The sequence below is a fragment of the Mesoplodon densirostris genome, chromosome 4 (assembly GCF_025265405.1).
Source record: "Mesoplodon densirostris isolate mMesDen1 chromosome 4, mMesDen1 primary haplotype, whole genome shotgun sequence".
NCBI lineage: Eukaryota > Metazoa > Chordata > Mammalia > Artiodactyla > Ziphiidae > Mesoplodon > Mesoplodon densirostris.
This window is the reverse complement of record NC_082664.1, coordinates 160,920,864-160,935,643: the sequence shown is the minus strand read 5'-3', so window position 1 is coordinate 160,935,643 and position 14,780 is coordinate 160,920,864. Positions and strand designations below refer to the sequence as shown.

The 14,780-nt window shown below is 39.0% G+C and overlaps 1 protein-coding gene across 2 annotated transcripts in view; it reads left to right on the top strand.

The window, feature by feature from the left end:
• The first annotated feature begins 20 nt into the window (after positions 1–20).
• Positions 21–14,780, top strand: part of KIN (Kin17 DNA and RNA binding protein) — a 51,400-nt gene continuing 36,640 nt past the window's right edge. For both annotated transcript variants that reach the window (XM_060095416.1, XM_060095415.1), the window contains exons 1-7: positions 21–177; positions 3,954–4,048; positions 6,014–6,057; positions 6,142–6,264; positions 7,082–7,263; positions 9,663–9,711; positions 10,669–10,726. In XM_060095416.1, the coding sequence (XP_059951399.1) occupies positions 64–177; positions 3,954–4,048; positions 6,014–6,057; positions 6,142–6,264; positions 7,082–7,263; positions 9,663–9,711; positions 10,669–10,726 (665 nt within the window). In that variant the 5' untranslated portion in view covers positions 21–63. The remainder of the gene's footprint in view (positions 178–3,953; positions 4,049–6,013; positions 6,058–6,141; positions 6,265–7,081; positions 7,264–9,662; positions 9,712–10,668; positions 10,727–14,780) is intronic.

Here is a 14,780-nt window from a genome sequence, read left to right as displayed (position 1 = left end):
CCCTGTTCCGCTTCCGGTTAACCAGGCGCTGGGCTCCTGAAAGTTGTTGCTGCAGAGGGCGCGATGGGGAAATCAGATTTTCTTACCCCTAAGGCTATCGCCAACAGGATCAAGTCCAAGGGGCTTCAGAAGCTGCGCTGGTATTGCCAGATGTGCCAGAAGCAGTGCCGGGACGAGGTAAGCGGGCCCGGGGCGGCCCCGTGCCCACCCCCTCCTCTCCCCGGAGGGACCCCGCTGGAGATGCAGGCTGAGGTCCCCGACTGCGGGGTGAGGGCCTGGGTCTCCCGTCCCTAGTCGTGGGGGCTGCGCAGGGTGAGTCAAGGACTCAACTCAGTAGGGCCGTCCTTCCCTTCATCCCCCGTCCTGGCGGGGAACCAGTGGCCTTTGACACCTCCTTGTTCCCCAGTCTAACCCCAAAAAAGAAATGAAGTAAGAAAAGGTTTTGCAGGCCTCGGAGAAGTGACCCCACTCAAGTCGTCAAGAAACGGGGGGTGAACAGTACCGAGCCGGACGCCCGGGAGTGACAGTAACAGACGTCTCTGACTTGACGTGGCTCTTAGACATGATCAGGGTGTACACCTCTTTTCGGGATCAGATGAAAAAGGAGAACTAAGTTCTTGCACACTAGTCACCTAACAAGCATTTATCGAGCACCTGCCATGTGCCAGGACCAGGATGTTATTGCGAGTGAGATGTGGCCTCTGGGGTCAGAATCAGAATTAGGAAGCCGACAAGTCACATTGTCTCTGCCTGTTTACTTATCTGAAAAGTGAGAATAGTAAGTGTCCCTACTTGTAAGATTGTTGTGAGTTTTAAATGAGTGAATTATGTGTAAAGTGGCTCAAGGGCTCTTTGAGCAGATCTTGAAAAAACGTTGCTGTGCTGTGGAGTTCACACTTTTCCCCATTATTTAGATGGATGATGAAGCACCTGGAAAAATTGAGAGCAGGCTAGTGACAGGATCACGTTTTTCTCTGGAGATTGAATTGGGTAGGAAAGGAAGAACACTGGGCACTTGGAATAATCTAATCCAGTGTTTCTGCAAGTGAGGGATGAGATACTTTAGGTGGGCCTCATGTTGAATAACACTGATACAGTTATTCTCTTTCATTTCTCTTTAGTTCTCTTTACTACTAGTCAAGGTAAAATTCTTACAACAGAAAACTAGAGACTAGTACAGGGAACATCCATATATCCACTACCCAGATTTAACGCTTTAAGTTTCACTTAACATTTTAAGTACTTTGCCATGTTTCCTTTTCTCTGAAATATGTAAAGTAAATTACAAGCATCGGGGTATTTCACCTATAAATATTTAAATACGCTCCTCTAAAATATTAGGATATTTTTCTATATAGCCATAATATATGTCATCACACGTAACAAAATTAATAAATATTTCTTCATATCATCTGGTGCATACTCCATAGTCACATTTTCTCAGTTGTTCCCATGAATGCTTTTTAAAACAGTTTGTTTAAAACGGGGAACTATATTCAGTGTCCTGTGATAAACCATAATGGAAAAGAATATGAAAAAGAATTATATATGTATGTATGTATGTATGTATATATATATATATATATATATAAAAACTGAATCACTTTGCTGTATAGCAGGAATTAACACAACATTGTAAGTCAACTATACCTGAATAAAATAAAGTAAAAACAAAAACAAACAAACAAAAAAACCCAGATCCAGTCAAAAGCTATACATTGGATTTGGTTATTTGAACTTTTAAAAAAATAGACCATTTTTTAGAGCAGTTTCAGGTTCACAGCAAAAATGAGCAGAAGGTACAGAGATTTCTCGTACCCACCCTGCCCTCAACATGTACAGCCTCCCCAACTATCAACCTGGTGCAACAGAATGGTACATTTGTTACAACCAATAACACTACATTGGCACATCATTAGCACCAAAGTCCATAGTTTGTATTAAGGTTCACTCTTGGTGTTGAACATTCTGTGGGTTTGGACAAATGTATAATGACAAATATCCACCATTATAGTATCATACAGAATAGTTTCATTGCCCTAAAAATCTCTGTGGTGTCGGGTGTTAGGACTTTTAATTCTCTCTCAATTCTAAATTTAAAATAGAATTCCCTCCCTTCCCCTCAGTTGTTTCTCTTGACATTGACTTGAAGAGGCCAGGCCAGTAACGATCCTAGAGGATTCCCCCTTTAACAATTAACTTTTCTTGTGGTTGTCGTTCATCTTCTTTCTCTAACTCTTGTAGTTTTTGTAAACTGGAACTTAGGTCTGAAGGCTTGTTTAGGTTCAGGTTAAATATTTGGGAGCAGAATCCTTGATAGGTGACCCTGTGTGTATCATATTGCATCAAATAAGGAAGCCCATGATGTCTGGTAGTGCCAAGAAAATTGAGTACAGTTGACAGCCTGTAAAGTAATGTTGGAAAGTAATATTTTCCCCTTTGCAAGAACAAGTAACTATGGGGGAACCGGTAACAAATACTAGTGGAGTGTGGAATCGTGCCCATAGCTCCAATTTCCCATCAGCCTTTTACTCATGTGTTTCAACATCTTTGCTTGAGTCACTTATTTCATTAGAAGTTGCAAAGTGGTTATTTTTCTAGTTCTTTTTACATTTATTGTTGACCACCATTCTTTTGTAAAAATGAGCTTTTTCTCATTAACTAGGGTTATTTGGTTATCCTCAAATGTTATCCTAAAATAGAATTCCTCAGGGAAAGAGAAGACACGTTTGATTCTCTCTTTTAATTACTACTTTTCAGAGTAAGACACTTGGGGTGATTCTGACCTGTTTGCCCTCACATCTGTTCATTGCCCTTCCCTGCCTGGGGGAGGAGAAGCTGACCCCTACAAGCCCCCTCCCCTGTCTCTGTCTCTAATACCGGAAGATTGAGGGGGGGAAGGTCAGATCCGGAGTATTCCCCTCCTGTCCATCCACTCCCTTGAGTTTCTAGAATTTAATAACGTTTTTTTGCTTTCATCTTACTGATTTATTTGTAATTTATGGAAAGTGGTGCTGGTTTTTCGTTTATGAGACTGATATCAAGTTTCCTTTTAAGACGCAGTTAAGGAAGAGTAATGCATAGGTAGGGCACAGAAGAGGCAAGAATTGTGTAAGGCATCTGTGGGAGACTGAAGATTAGGAAACTGCTCTAAGCAAGATTGCGTGTTGAAATGAGGGCAGTGGCAATGGGATTGAGCCGAGGGACTGGGTAAGTTATTAGGACGGCGGAGTAGACGTAGTGCTGAGTGGAGGTGGAGGACTCTGGGATGCTGTCCTTGGTCCTGGCCTGGGTGACGGTACAGGACAGTGCTGTTCACCAAGATGGGGGAGACAGAGGAGAGGCACATTTTTCATTTCTCTTACTAGTGGAGAATCAGGTTCAGATGTTAAGTAGAATAGACACAAAGTCAAAATTTGCATGTTTTTTACAATCATCTGAAGAAGATACAGATTTAGTATGATAAAGTAAGGTTTATGTATAAAATGCAAGTGTATTTTGGGTAATGAGCTAAAGTATAGGAAAGTGAGTGAAAATAGTTTCCTTAATGGAAATTCGCTAATGACCCATCTTACTTTGTTATAGTCCTCGAAACGCTTGCATAACACTTGGTATGAAGTAGGTGCCCAATAGGAATCTGTTAAATTGAGTCAAAAAATAAAATCGCTCTTCTGTTACTGTGCCCTGTAATGTTTCTTACTAATGTCTGTTTTCTAAAGCAGTATTTTTCTGTCTCTTTAATCTTCTGGGATTCTTTGATTAGCAGGGTTGCAAAACTCAACTTTATAAAAAAAATTTTTTAGAACGATAGGGTGCCTACAGCCAGTGACTTGATTATTTTTTACAGTTTATCATCAAAGAGCAGCTTTTTAGGATTTAATTAAATACTTATATTTAGGGCCTATTATAATGAGCTAAATCAAGATTTAACCACTACCTTTACATTTTTGTAGAATGGCTTTAAGTGTCATTGTATGTCCGAATCTCATCAGAGACAACTACTGCTGGCTTCAGAAAATCCTCAGCAGTTTATGGATTATTTTTCAGAGTAAGTAACTCAAAGCCATCCTTATATCATAAGCTTTATTCAGTTGGACATTTAATAGATGCTTAATATTTAATATATTGGAAGCTCTGTTTATTCCTTACATGTTAATGTGATAGCTGTATTATCTTTGTGCTCAGTTTTTGTTTTGACAGTTTATCATTGTGTGGAATTGTTAAAAAAGTATGTCTCACAAATCAGTCTTTCTTCCATTCACTTCAAACCTATGAAAAACCATCGCTCAGTCTAAAACACTTGTGGCTAAGAGCACAGGTCTGGAGTCCGACTGCTTGTCTTTAAGTCCTTCAAACCCGGGCTTCTCCACTCAGGAGCTGTGTGACTTTGGGTGAACTTATTCAGTTTCTCTGTGCTTTAGTCCCCTCATCTGTAGGTTTCGTATCTTTCAAGTATTGTCTTTCCTTCATAGGGGTTATGCAAAGATTAAATGAGTTAATACTTTGAAAGTGTTTAGAAGAGTGGTCAGTACACGATTAATATTAGCTGTTAATTATTATTATTACAATTAATATTTAGTCTTGCCTCCATCCCTTTCTTTCTTTCCAGGGTTTTAGACCTTTTGGTCTTAAACCCCAAAGACTTTTGTTTATGTGGGTTATAGCTTGTAAATTAGGGATTAAAACTGAGACATTAAAAAAAATATTCATTTAAAATCACAATATAAGCCTATTACAGTTAAAATAACATTTTTACGTGAAAATTAACTATATTTTCCAGCACACAAAAAAATGAAAGTGGCGTTGTTTTACATTTTTGCAAATCTCTTCAGTGTCTGTCTTCATAGAACACGGTTGTATTCTCACATCTGCTTCTACGTTCATTCTCTTCTGAAATGTTGCTTGATTGAAATACTTAGAGAAAGTCCAGCTTTTACACAGATGTGTAGTTATCTGTGGGGGGGAGTATTTTAATAGCCTTTTCACATAATTTTGGCTATTCTTCTGTGATACTACACTGAAACACAATGGCGTGGTAGTTTCTTAAAGGTTAGTTGCAATGTGGAATCAGAAACCATATAGCAAACCTTTTGTACTCTATGACATTAAAATCCATGTGATCTTTTACTTTAAGTGGATCTTGTACCCTTGCGTGGTTTTGTAACATCACACATCAGTCATTTAGAAAATATTGCTTCATTGAGTTACACAGGTATTCTGAAATTCTGAACGGTGATACATTTTATTATGCAATATCATAAAATTATATTCACTAATGTCAACTCAGTGCTGTCAGAAACATCTTCAAGTATTGAGAAGTATGTCAGACTCATGGTGGCGGACACTAGTTTACCCGAATTCACATTTTTTGCTTGAAAGCTCAAATTTTATCATTGGCAACAAATACCGTCAGTTGTTTTTCTTGACCTGACAGGTTCACTTTGTTTATTTTTGAGAAAATATCTACTGAATACTTAATTTGAAATAACTACTGTCTATATGTTTGTCATTTCTCAAATATCAAGTGATGCTTTCAATGTCTCTGTGCCACATGGGAACAGCCTTCTCTTTCTCTTCACCTGTAAACGTCTTGGTCAGAATGTATATCTTTATTCACCTATGTTTATCTGTCACTTAACACAGTGTGCTCAGCTCAGAGGGACACATTAAGTGCCAACTTCATGTTTTATTATCAATAGAATGGGATGATTATGCCACATTCAGTAGCACTGAGACTCCATGAAGAATCTCCTCCAAAGATGTGTGGTCACTTTTGCTGTGCCACCTTTACCAAGACAAAAAGTTCCAACTTGACTTTTAACTTTAATTCTTGAAAGCTGTAATCTGTCAGGATTTTTCCCTTGTTCCATTTTCAAAGGTTCGGAACAGATATTCACGTAGATGTTTTACATATCATGTGCTCACGCAAACTATACGATGGCTTAAATTTCAGGAAGGTGATGCTATTTGTTTGTAGACATTACCTTAATGCTTTCCCTTCCTGCTTTATTAGGGAATTCCGAAATGACTTCCTAGAACTTCTCAGGAGACGCTTTGGTAAGTATCTTAAGTCTTGTGCCCATAATGACTTTATAATCTCATCATCTGCTCAGGGTCAGCAGTGTCCTAATTTCTTCTTAGGAACCAAGAGGGTTCACAACAACATCGTTTACAATGAGTACATCAGCCACCGAGAACATATCCACATGAACGCCACACAGTGGGAGACGCTGACAGATTTTACTAAGTGGCTGGGCAGAGAAGGTAAGAGCAAGACATGATGTGAACAGTTGTTATATGGCTGCACTGCAGGGAGAGAGAGAATGATCATATTTTCTGTGTAAATTTATGAAAAAGAGGATGAGTAGGGCAAGTAGAAACTGGTGGAGAGGAGCATCATCTTCCAGGATCGATTTTGTGCACTGCAGGTGCGTAAGAGCGTCTGGAGTGATTCTTTCAACAGTGCAAAGATGCATCCCTGAAGCATCCACTCGTTAGGTTAAGGACCAGTACCCGTCCTCTTCCACTTTTCCCCCTACTTTCATTGCACTTTGGGAAACTTTGGTTACCCCTTCTTAAGGCAGTTTTTGAATTTGCTGCCTCTTTTTCCATTTCTAATAGGATGGAAAGTTCAGGAAAAGAACAGGGAAAGACATTTTGTATCAAGGTATTAGTTATTCAATGTGTTTCTTTATTCCATTTTGGGGAAGATTTCTGCTTGGTTAAGTTAGCAGAATATCCTGTACTCAGTGGATGTTAAGTACTTAGAGACAGTTGAATAATCATTAAGCAAGATAATGCTTTTTTTATGTTTTCCTTGTTTAAATGTGTTGTCTCAACCTAGTCAAAAATCAAAATAATATTTCTTTTCTCTTTAAAGAGATAAAATATTCCAATTAAAGTCTAAATGTCACTAACTGTAAATATGGAAAATTCACGTGCTGTATGAATTTGTGTATCTGAGTGTGTTTGAATGAGTGTATTTGAATGAATGAGTAAATACTGCAGAGAGAGACCACATTTAGATGTACTTTCAGCTTTGATTGTATTCACAATTATAGTGTCCATTACTTTTTTTAAGGCTTGTGCAAAGTGGACGAAACACCAAAAGGCTGGTATATTCAGTATATAGATAGGGACCCTGAGACGATCCGCCGGCAGCTGGAACTAGAGAAGAAGAAGAAGCAGGACCTTGATGACGAAGAAAAAACTGCCAAATTTATTCAAGAACAAGTGAGAAGAGGTCTGGAGGGGAGAGAGCAGGTGGGCATCATCAAGAGAGGCAATAGACAAAGGTCTGAAGAAGCAAAATCGCTTGTTTGTTTAAGCCTTGAACGAGTTTTGTAGGAGAAAGAGCATAGCCAGGTATCAAAGTCCAGGCTGTGGAGTTGAGACAAACCTGGGTCCATTCCTGACTTACTGACTTCACAAGTTTGTGTAATTATGGAATCTTCTAAACCTCAGTTTCCTCATCTCTAAAATAGAGTCAGTAGCTAGTGGCAAAGGCATAAACAGCGTTTCAACTGATTATAATTAATGCAGTGCTGGGGATGAACACAGTGTGTGAGCACACAGAGGGCTGGCACTTGCTCCAGCCTGGGGAGGACCTAGAATATTTGGAGGTAGATACATCCCTTAGGCTGAGGAGTCTTGAGGAATTAATGGGTAAAATCCAGGTAGATGGGGAAGGGGAAGCATGATAAAGTTGGTTCAGGTGTTAGAATAACTAGATCAAGGCATTTATTTCAACAGACATTTATTGATCACCTCCTGTGTGCCAGGCGTTATAGACACTGGGGATACAGCCAGTGGTCAAAAGATAAAAATCCCTGCCCTCAAGGAGCTTACATACTAGAAGTTGTGTGTGAGCAGGGAAATACAGCCTAGTGTGTATGTGAAACTACTAGCCATTTAGTATTTTTAAAAACTTTTTATTGTGGTGTAGCACACATGAAGCAAAGTGGATGATGTGCATTAATCTTAAGGTTACAGCTCGATGAACTTTCACATATGTATGTGTCTTTAGATGGATGGATGGATGGATCAATAGATAGGTAGTCCATGTGGCCACCACTCAGATCAAGGTATGGAACATTTCTAGTATCCTAGAAGGTTCCCTCATGCCCATTCCCAATTAATATTCCTTGTCCTCTAAGAAGAAAGCACTGTTCTGATATACTATTGATTGTTGGTTAGTTTAGTCTGCCCTTGAACTTCGTAGGAGTGGAATCATCCAGCTTGTTCTCTCTGTGTCTGGCTTCCTTAGCTCACCATAATGTTCTGTATGTGTAGGTCGTCTACATCCTTTCCTATCAGTGCTTCACACTTTTTTTTTGATTGATGTATTTCATTTTACGAATAAAATACAATTTATGTATCCATTCTCCTGTTGAGAAGCCTGTGGCTTGTTTCCAGTGTTTAGCTATTATGAGTACAGCTGCTCTGATCATTGTGGAGCACATGTTGTATGAGCCGTTGAGTACAGAGTGATGCAGGAAGTAGCAGGCGATGAGAATTAAGACATCAGTGAGAATCACTTTGTGAATCAACTTTTGTACCATGTTGATTGAACTCTTTGGTAAGTGAGAGAGTGAGTGTGTGTTACGTTTCTTACATTAGCATGCATATTGTCGCACACTCTTTTAGGAGTTTTCTACATTAAATTAAAACAGGAACGGTGTTTAAACTGCTGTAAATGTGAAATTTAAACTCCTTAAGACTGAAAGCTTTTTAAAAATTTAAATCTTCATTTTCGATAGAGAAAAAATTATAACTTCCTATCGTGGAAATCACAAAGGATTCACACCTTGTACTGAGGAAAGAGGTTTACTTTTTGGAATAACATTATTGCTCTGTAACATTTTAGCTTAATATTGCTAAAACCTTCAAGTTAGTTGTACTTTTCAGGTGTAAACAGTATCTTTACCCAAAAAAGCAGGGGAAATTCTATTGATCAGTGCTTCCTTATTCTACATTTAAACATACCAATTTTTTCAAAGTAAGATCATGTTCTTTTGTGTTCCTTTGTGAAATCCTATATGGACATTACCTAACAAAATATTTTAGCTAGATCTCAAGGTCATCCTTCTTATTTATGAGTAGTAACAACAATTAACATTTATCAAACACTACAGCAGGCACTATGCTAAGTGTATTATTTATATTATCCTAATTAACCCTTACCATAACTCTAAATATGTAGGTTATCCCTACTTTAAAGATGTAATGACTGAGCCTTCAGGGAGATGATGAGATTGACCGAGATGACAAGGCTCATAGGTGGCAGAGGAGGATTTTATACACAGTCGTCTTTGAGTTAGTCTTAGACCCTTGCTCATTACACTAAAGCGTACTACAAAAGAGAAAGATTTTCCTGTTTAAAGTAATCCTCTAGCTGAGATTCCTAGAGTTTATTGCTTTATGTTGTTGTTTCCTGCTTAAATTGTAATAGAAATAAAAATGTAGGTAAACTTCTACAGTTTGGTACAGAAAAGCTACTTTTTCCCCCATAGAATAATTCTTTATTGGAGAATATTTGCAATACATATAATTTCTTAATTAGTATCTTAACCATTTTAGGTAGCAAGTCATAATTAAGGACTATTGAATATTGATGGTAAATGCAGTTGTGAACCAAACCTTCAAACTTTTTTTTTTTTAAGGAAGTCCCTGTTTTTACGGAATTAAGCAGAGAAAATGATGAAGAAAAAGGTAGTTTTACTTTTCTTTCTTCCTTTTTTAGTATGGATGCTTTTGTATTGGCTCTGCCAAAAACTAGCGACATGTTTGGGAGCAAGAGGTGTTATCTGTCTGGATTATTCTCATCAGTAAAATGAAAAGGTGATAATGAATTGGATGGAATGCCTACAGCAACAAGTAACCAGACTGAGTAAAATGAGCCTAAACAATAAGGAAATACCTTGCCATGCCAAGAGTCCCAGAGGTAGGATGGTTCCGGATGCCACACTATGAGCAGCTGGACACAGGTGGCTGCCAGCAGTCCAGCCGTCATATGCAGACCCAGCAGTGTCCAGAAGAAGACAGAGAGCATCTCTGTCCTTTGGAGTCCCCTGTGAGCAAGGAAACTTTTCATAGAAGACCTTCTTCCCAGCAGCAGACTTCCTTTTGAATGTCATTGACCAGACTGTATCACATGTCCACCTCAAAAACAGTCACTTGGAAAGGGAGTGGAATTATTTTGATTGGTTTAGACCAAAGAGCCTTACTCATCACCTCCCACAGGTCCCACCCCCTAGTCCCATCGCCTTGGGCATTAGGTTTTCAGCATTTGGATTTGAGAGGGGACACAGACCTTCAGACCATAGCATCCTCCAAGCCATACGTGAGGGGTATGGACACCCAAACAAAATTGGATTCCTGTTACCAAGGGGAGAGGGGCAGTGGAGTGGGGAAGTGGCCAAGGCTGTCTGCTACATCATATGATGGTCTTTCCCAGCTCTGTAAGCATCAGTCCAGTATATTTTACAGGAGTTTATGATCTCTGGGTAGGAGCATTCCAGCTCTCATGTATTCAAAATGTCCATGAATTTCTACGTAGCTGCATTGTGATATTTATTATAATTTTTATTATAATTTTGTTTTATTATATCTGATGTTTTATTATAATTTTCCTGAAATATATATGGAATACCAATTCTTTTCTTCCAGTTACATTTAATTTGAATAAAGGAGCGTGTAGTTCGGGAGGAGCATCTTCCAAATCAAGGTGAGCTATGTGAACAGGTATCTTAGAATCTGAAAATTTTGATGAAATGTTGATTACTACATTTTAAAAGGTGCAGTACTGTGAATTATTTTTTTCTGGTTGTTATTTTCATCTCTTTTTCTTTTTTGTTTAATGATTGTTTTGTTTTATTTTCTTAGGAACTGTTTTTTTTCTTATTTGCCTATGGTGAGCTGATTCTATCTTTTAAGGAAAAGCTCATTTTCATTATAAATGCTTCACATGGTAAACATTAACTTCTCCCTGAAAGCTTCTCCACTTCAAGGTTCTTTCTGTGCTATGGCAATACTATTCAGTGTTCTGTCATAGCCCACCATCAAGTTTGTTAGCTGGAGTACACACTTGTTGTTTTACCTGCTCTATTATGATTTTCTGAGAACAGAGACTAACTTATTCATCTATCTCCTTAGCACCTGGTAGAATATAAGTGCATTAGTAGACACTCAGTAATAATTGCCTTCCCTTCTAGATGGTGTGGTACTGAGCAAGACTTGGCCAGCCTTTTCTATAAAGAGCCACATAGTAAATATTTTAGACTTTGTTGGCCATGTGTCTTTGTCATCACTTAACCCTGCTCTCAGAGCGAGGATGCAGCCATAGATGATACATAAGTGAATGAGCTTGGCTGTGTTCCAATAAAATCTTATTTATAAGAACAGGCAGCAGACTGGATCTGGCCCTCAACTGCAATCTTTCAAACCCTGGTATGGCACATAGTCAGGTATTTATATCTACTTTTCATGTTGTCTTCTCTTGCAGTTCTCATATATTCTTTTACCAAATATCTGTGCATACTTGTGATGTGCAGTGCATGCAGTTTGGTTATGGAGGTGAAAGATAACTCAGACAGGATATTCAGAAGGGCACTGTATATTCAGTATCTACTGGAATTTAGTTTTAAGCTGGGTGATTTGCTGTTTTACTTAATATTCTACATGGTGCTTATTTAACCTAACTCAGTTTTTTGTTTCCAATTTTCTTTTCTTTTTTTGGTTTACAGGCTAGTGGTTATTTGCATGACTAAGTAAGTGTCTAGGAGAATTGAAGGGGACGGGCAGTCTGAGTCAGCAGTGCCTAACTGCTTCAGGATGACTTGCCAGCTGTCTTAACTTTGATCAAAGTGTTTCAGTAGTAACATCTGTATTAGCTATCATGAAGAAATTGGTGAATTGGGTTCTATATATGATACATTTGAAAAGAAAATTTATTTTCAAAATATTGCTGTGATATGACCAGGAAGACAGGCTGGAGTATATCTTAACACATGCCATATAGTTTTGGACCCTTATGTGTTTCTGTTTTCCTTTATTATTTGTTATTCCTAAGTGTAGATGAATGTTGAGATTGGTCCCACTGGGCCCCAAATTGATCGCCCTTATGTTAGTTTTCTATGGCTGCTGTAACAAGTTACCACAAACTAGGTGGCTTGAAACAGCAGAAATTGATTCTGTCTCTGGAGGCCAGAGTTCTGAAATCAGTATCCTTGAGCCAAAATCAAGGTGTCTGCAGGCCTGTGCTCCCCCCAGAGTCTCTGGGGAGAATCTGTTCCTCACCTCTTCCGGCTTCTGGTGGCTGCAGGCATTCCTGGGCTTTGGGTTGCATCCCTTCAGATTTATCTCTGCTCTGTCTTCACATCACCTTCCCCTCTGTGTGTCATCCCCCTCTGCTTCCCTCTTTTTCTCTTAATTTATTTTTTAATTTAATTTTTATTTATGTATTTATTTATTTATTTGGTTGTGTTGGGTCTTGGTTGCTGTGTGTGGGCTTTCTCTAGTTGCATTGAGCGGGGGCTACTCTTCGTTGCAGTGTGCGGTCTTCTCATTGTAGTGGTTTCTCTTGTTGCGAAGCTCGGGCTTTAGGCGCGCGGGCTTCAGTAGTTGTGGCTCGCTGGCTCTAGAGTGCAGGCTCAGTAGTTGTGGTGCATGGGCTTATTTGCTCCACGGCATGTGGGATCTTCCTGGACCAGGGATTGAACCCATGTCCCCTGCATTGGCAGGCGGATTCTTAACCATTGTGCCACCAGGGAAGTCCCTGCTTCCCTCTTAAAGGATGCATGTGGTTGCAGTTAGAGCCAACCCAGATAATCCAGAACAATCTCATTTCAAAATCTTTAACTTAATCCCATTTGCAAAGACCCTTTTTCCAAATAAGGTAACATTTATAGGTTCCAAGGATGAGGACCTGACAGCTTTGGGGGTCTGCTATTCAGCCTATTACATCCCTATGCCAAACTGTGATTTTGTTAGTAAAAACATTAGTTTTATTTGACCAAGTTCTGTGACTTCAGTCTCAACTGTCTATAATAATGTGAAAATAGTGTCGCAGATAATACAATGGAGAGACTATCTAAGTTTTCTTTTTCTGAAATTATGGTATATTTTTTTAGAGGTTCGGATTTATTTTCCTGTTGATTAATATCTCATATATTTAAAACCCAGAATTAACTAAGTGATCTAGATATCAAAAATGGATAATTTAGGCTGTGTGAGGCACAGAGATATGCCCTGCTTCCCCATTGCTGGAACAAAGGTTACTCAGTTCTCACTTCTGTTTTTCCTTTGGGCTTCCCTCTCTTTTTTTTTAACATCTTTATTGAGTATAATTGCTTTACAATGTTGTGTTAGTTTCTGCTGTATAACGAAGTGAATCAGCTGTATGTATACATATATCCCCATATCCCCTCCCTATTGCATCTCCTTCCCACCCTCCCTATCCCACTCCTCTAGGTGGTCATAAAGCACCGACCTGATCTCCCTGTGCTATGTGGCTGCTTCCCACTAGCTATCTACTTTACATTTGGTAGTGTATATATGTCCATGCCACTCTCTCACTTTGTCCCAGCTTACCCTTGCCCGTCCTTGTGTCCTCAAGTCCATTCTCTATGTCTCCATCTTTATTCCTGTCCTGCCCCTAGGTTTTTCAGAACCTTTTTTTTTTTTAGATTCCATATATATGTGTTGGCAAACAGTGTTTCTTTTTCTCTTTCTGACCTACTTCACTCTGTAGGACAGACTCTAGTTCCATCCACCTCACTACAAATAACTCAATTTCGTTTCTTTTTATGGCTGAGTAATATTCCATGGTATATATTTGCCACATCTTCTTCTTTTTTATTATTAGTTTCTGCTTTATAACAAAGTGAATCAGTCATACATATACATCTGTTCCCCCATCCCTTCCCTCTTGCGTCTCCCTCCCTCCCACCCTCCCTATCCCACCCCTCCAGGCGGTCACAAAGCACTGAGCTGATCTCCCTGTGCTGTGCGGCTGCTTCCCACTATCTATCTACCTTACGTTTGGTACTGTATATATGTCCATGCCTCTCTTTCGCTTTGTCACAGCTTACCCTTCCCCCTCCCCATATCCTCAAGTCCATTCTCAAGTAGGTCTGTGTCTTTATTCCTGTTTTACCCCTAGGTTCTTCATGACATTTTTTTTTCTTAAATTCCATATATATGTGTTAGCATACGGTATTTGTCTTTCTCTTTCTGACTTACTTCACTCTGTATGACAGACTCTAGGTCTATCCACCTCATTACAAATAGCTCAGTTTCGTTTCTTTTTATGGCTGAGTAATATTCCATTGTATATATGTGCCACATCTTCTTTATCCATTCATCTGTCGATAGACACTTAGCATGCTTCCATATACTGGCTATTGTAAATAGTGCTACAATGAACATTGTGGTACATGACTCTTTTTGAATTATGTTTTTCTCAGGGTATATGCCCAGTAGTGAGATTGCTGGGTCATATGGTAGTTCTATTTTTAGTTTTTTAAGAAACCTCCATATTGTTCTCCATAGTGGCTGTATCAATTTACATTTCCACCAACAGTGCAAGAGTGTTCCCTTTTCTCCACACCCTCTCCAGCATTTATTGTTTCTAGATTTTTTGATGATGGCCATTCTGACCGGTGTGAGGTGATCCCTCATTGTAGTTTTGATTTGCATTTCTCTAATGATTAATGATGTTGAGCATCCTTTCATGTGTTTGCTGGCAATCTGTATATCTTCTTTGGAGAAATGTCTATTTA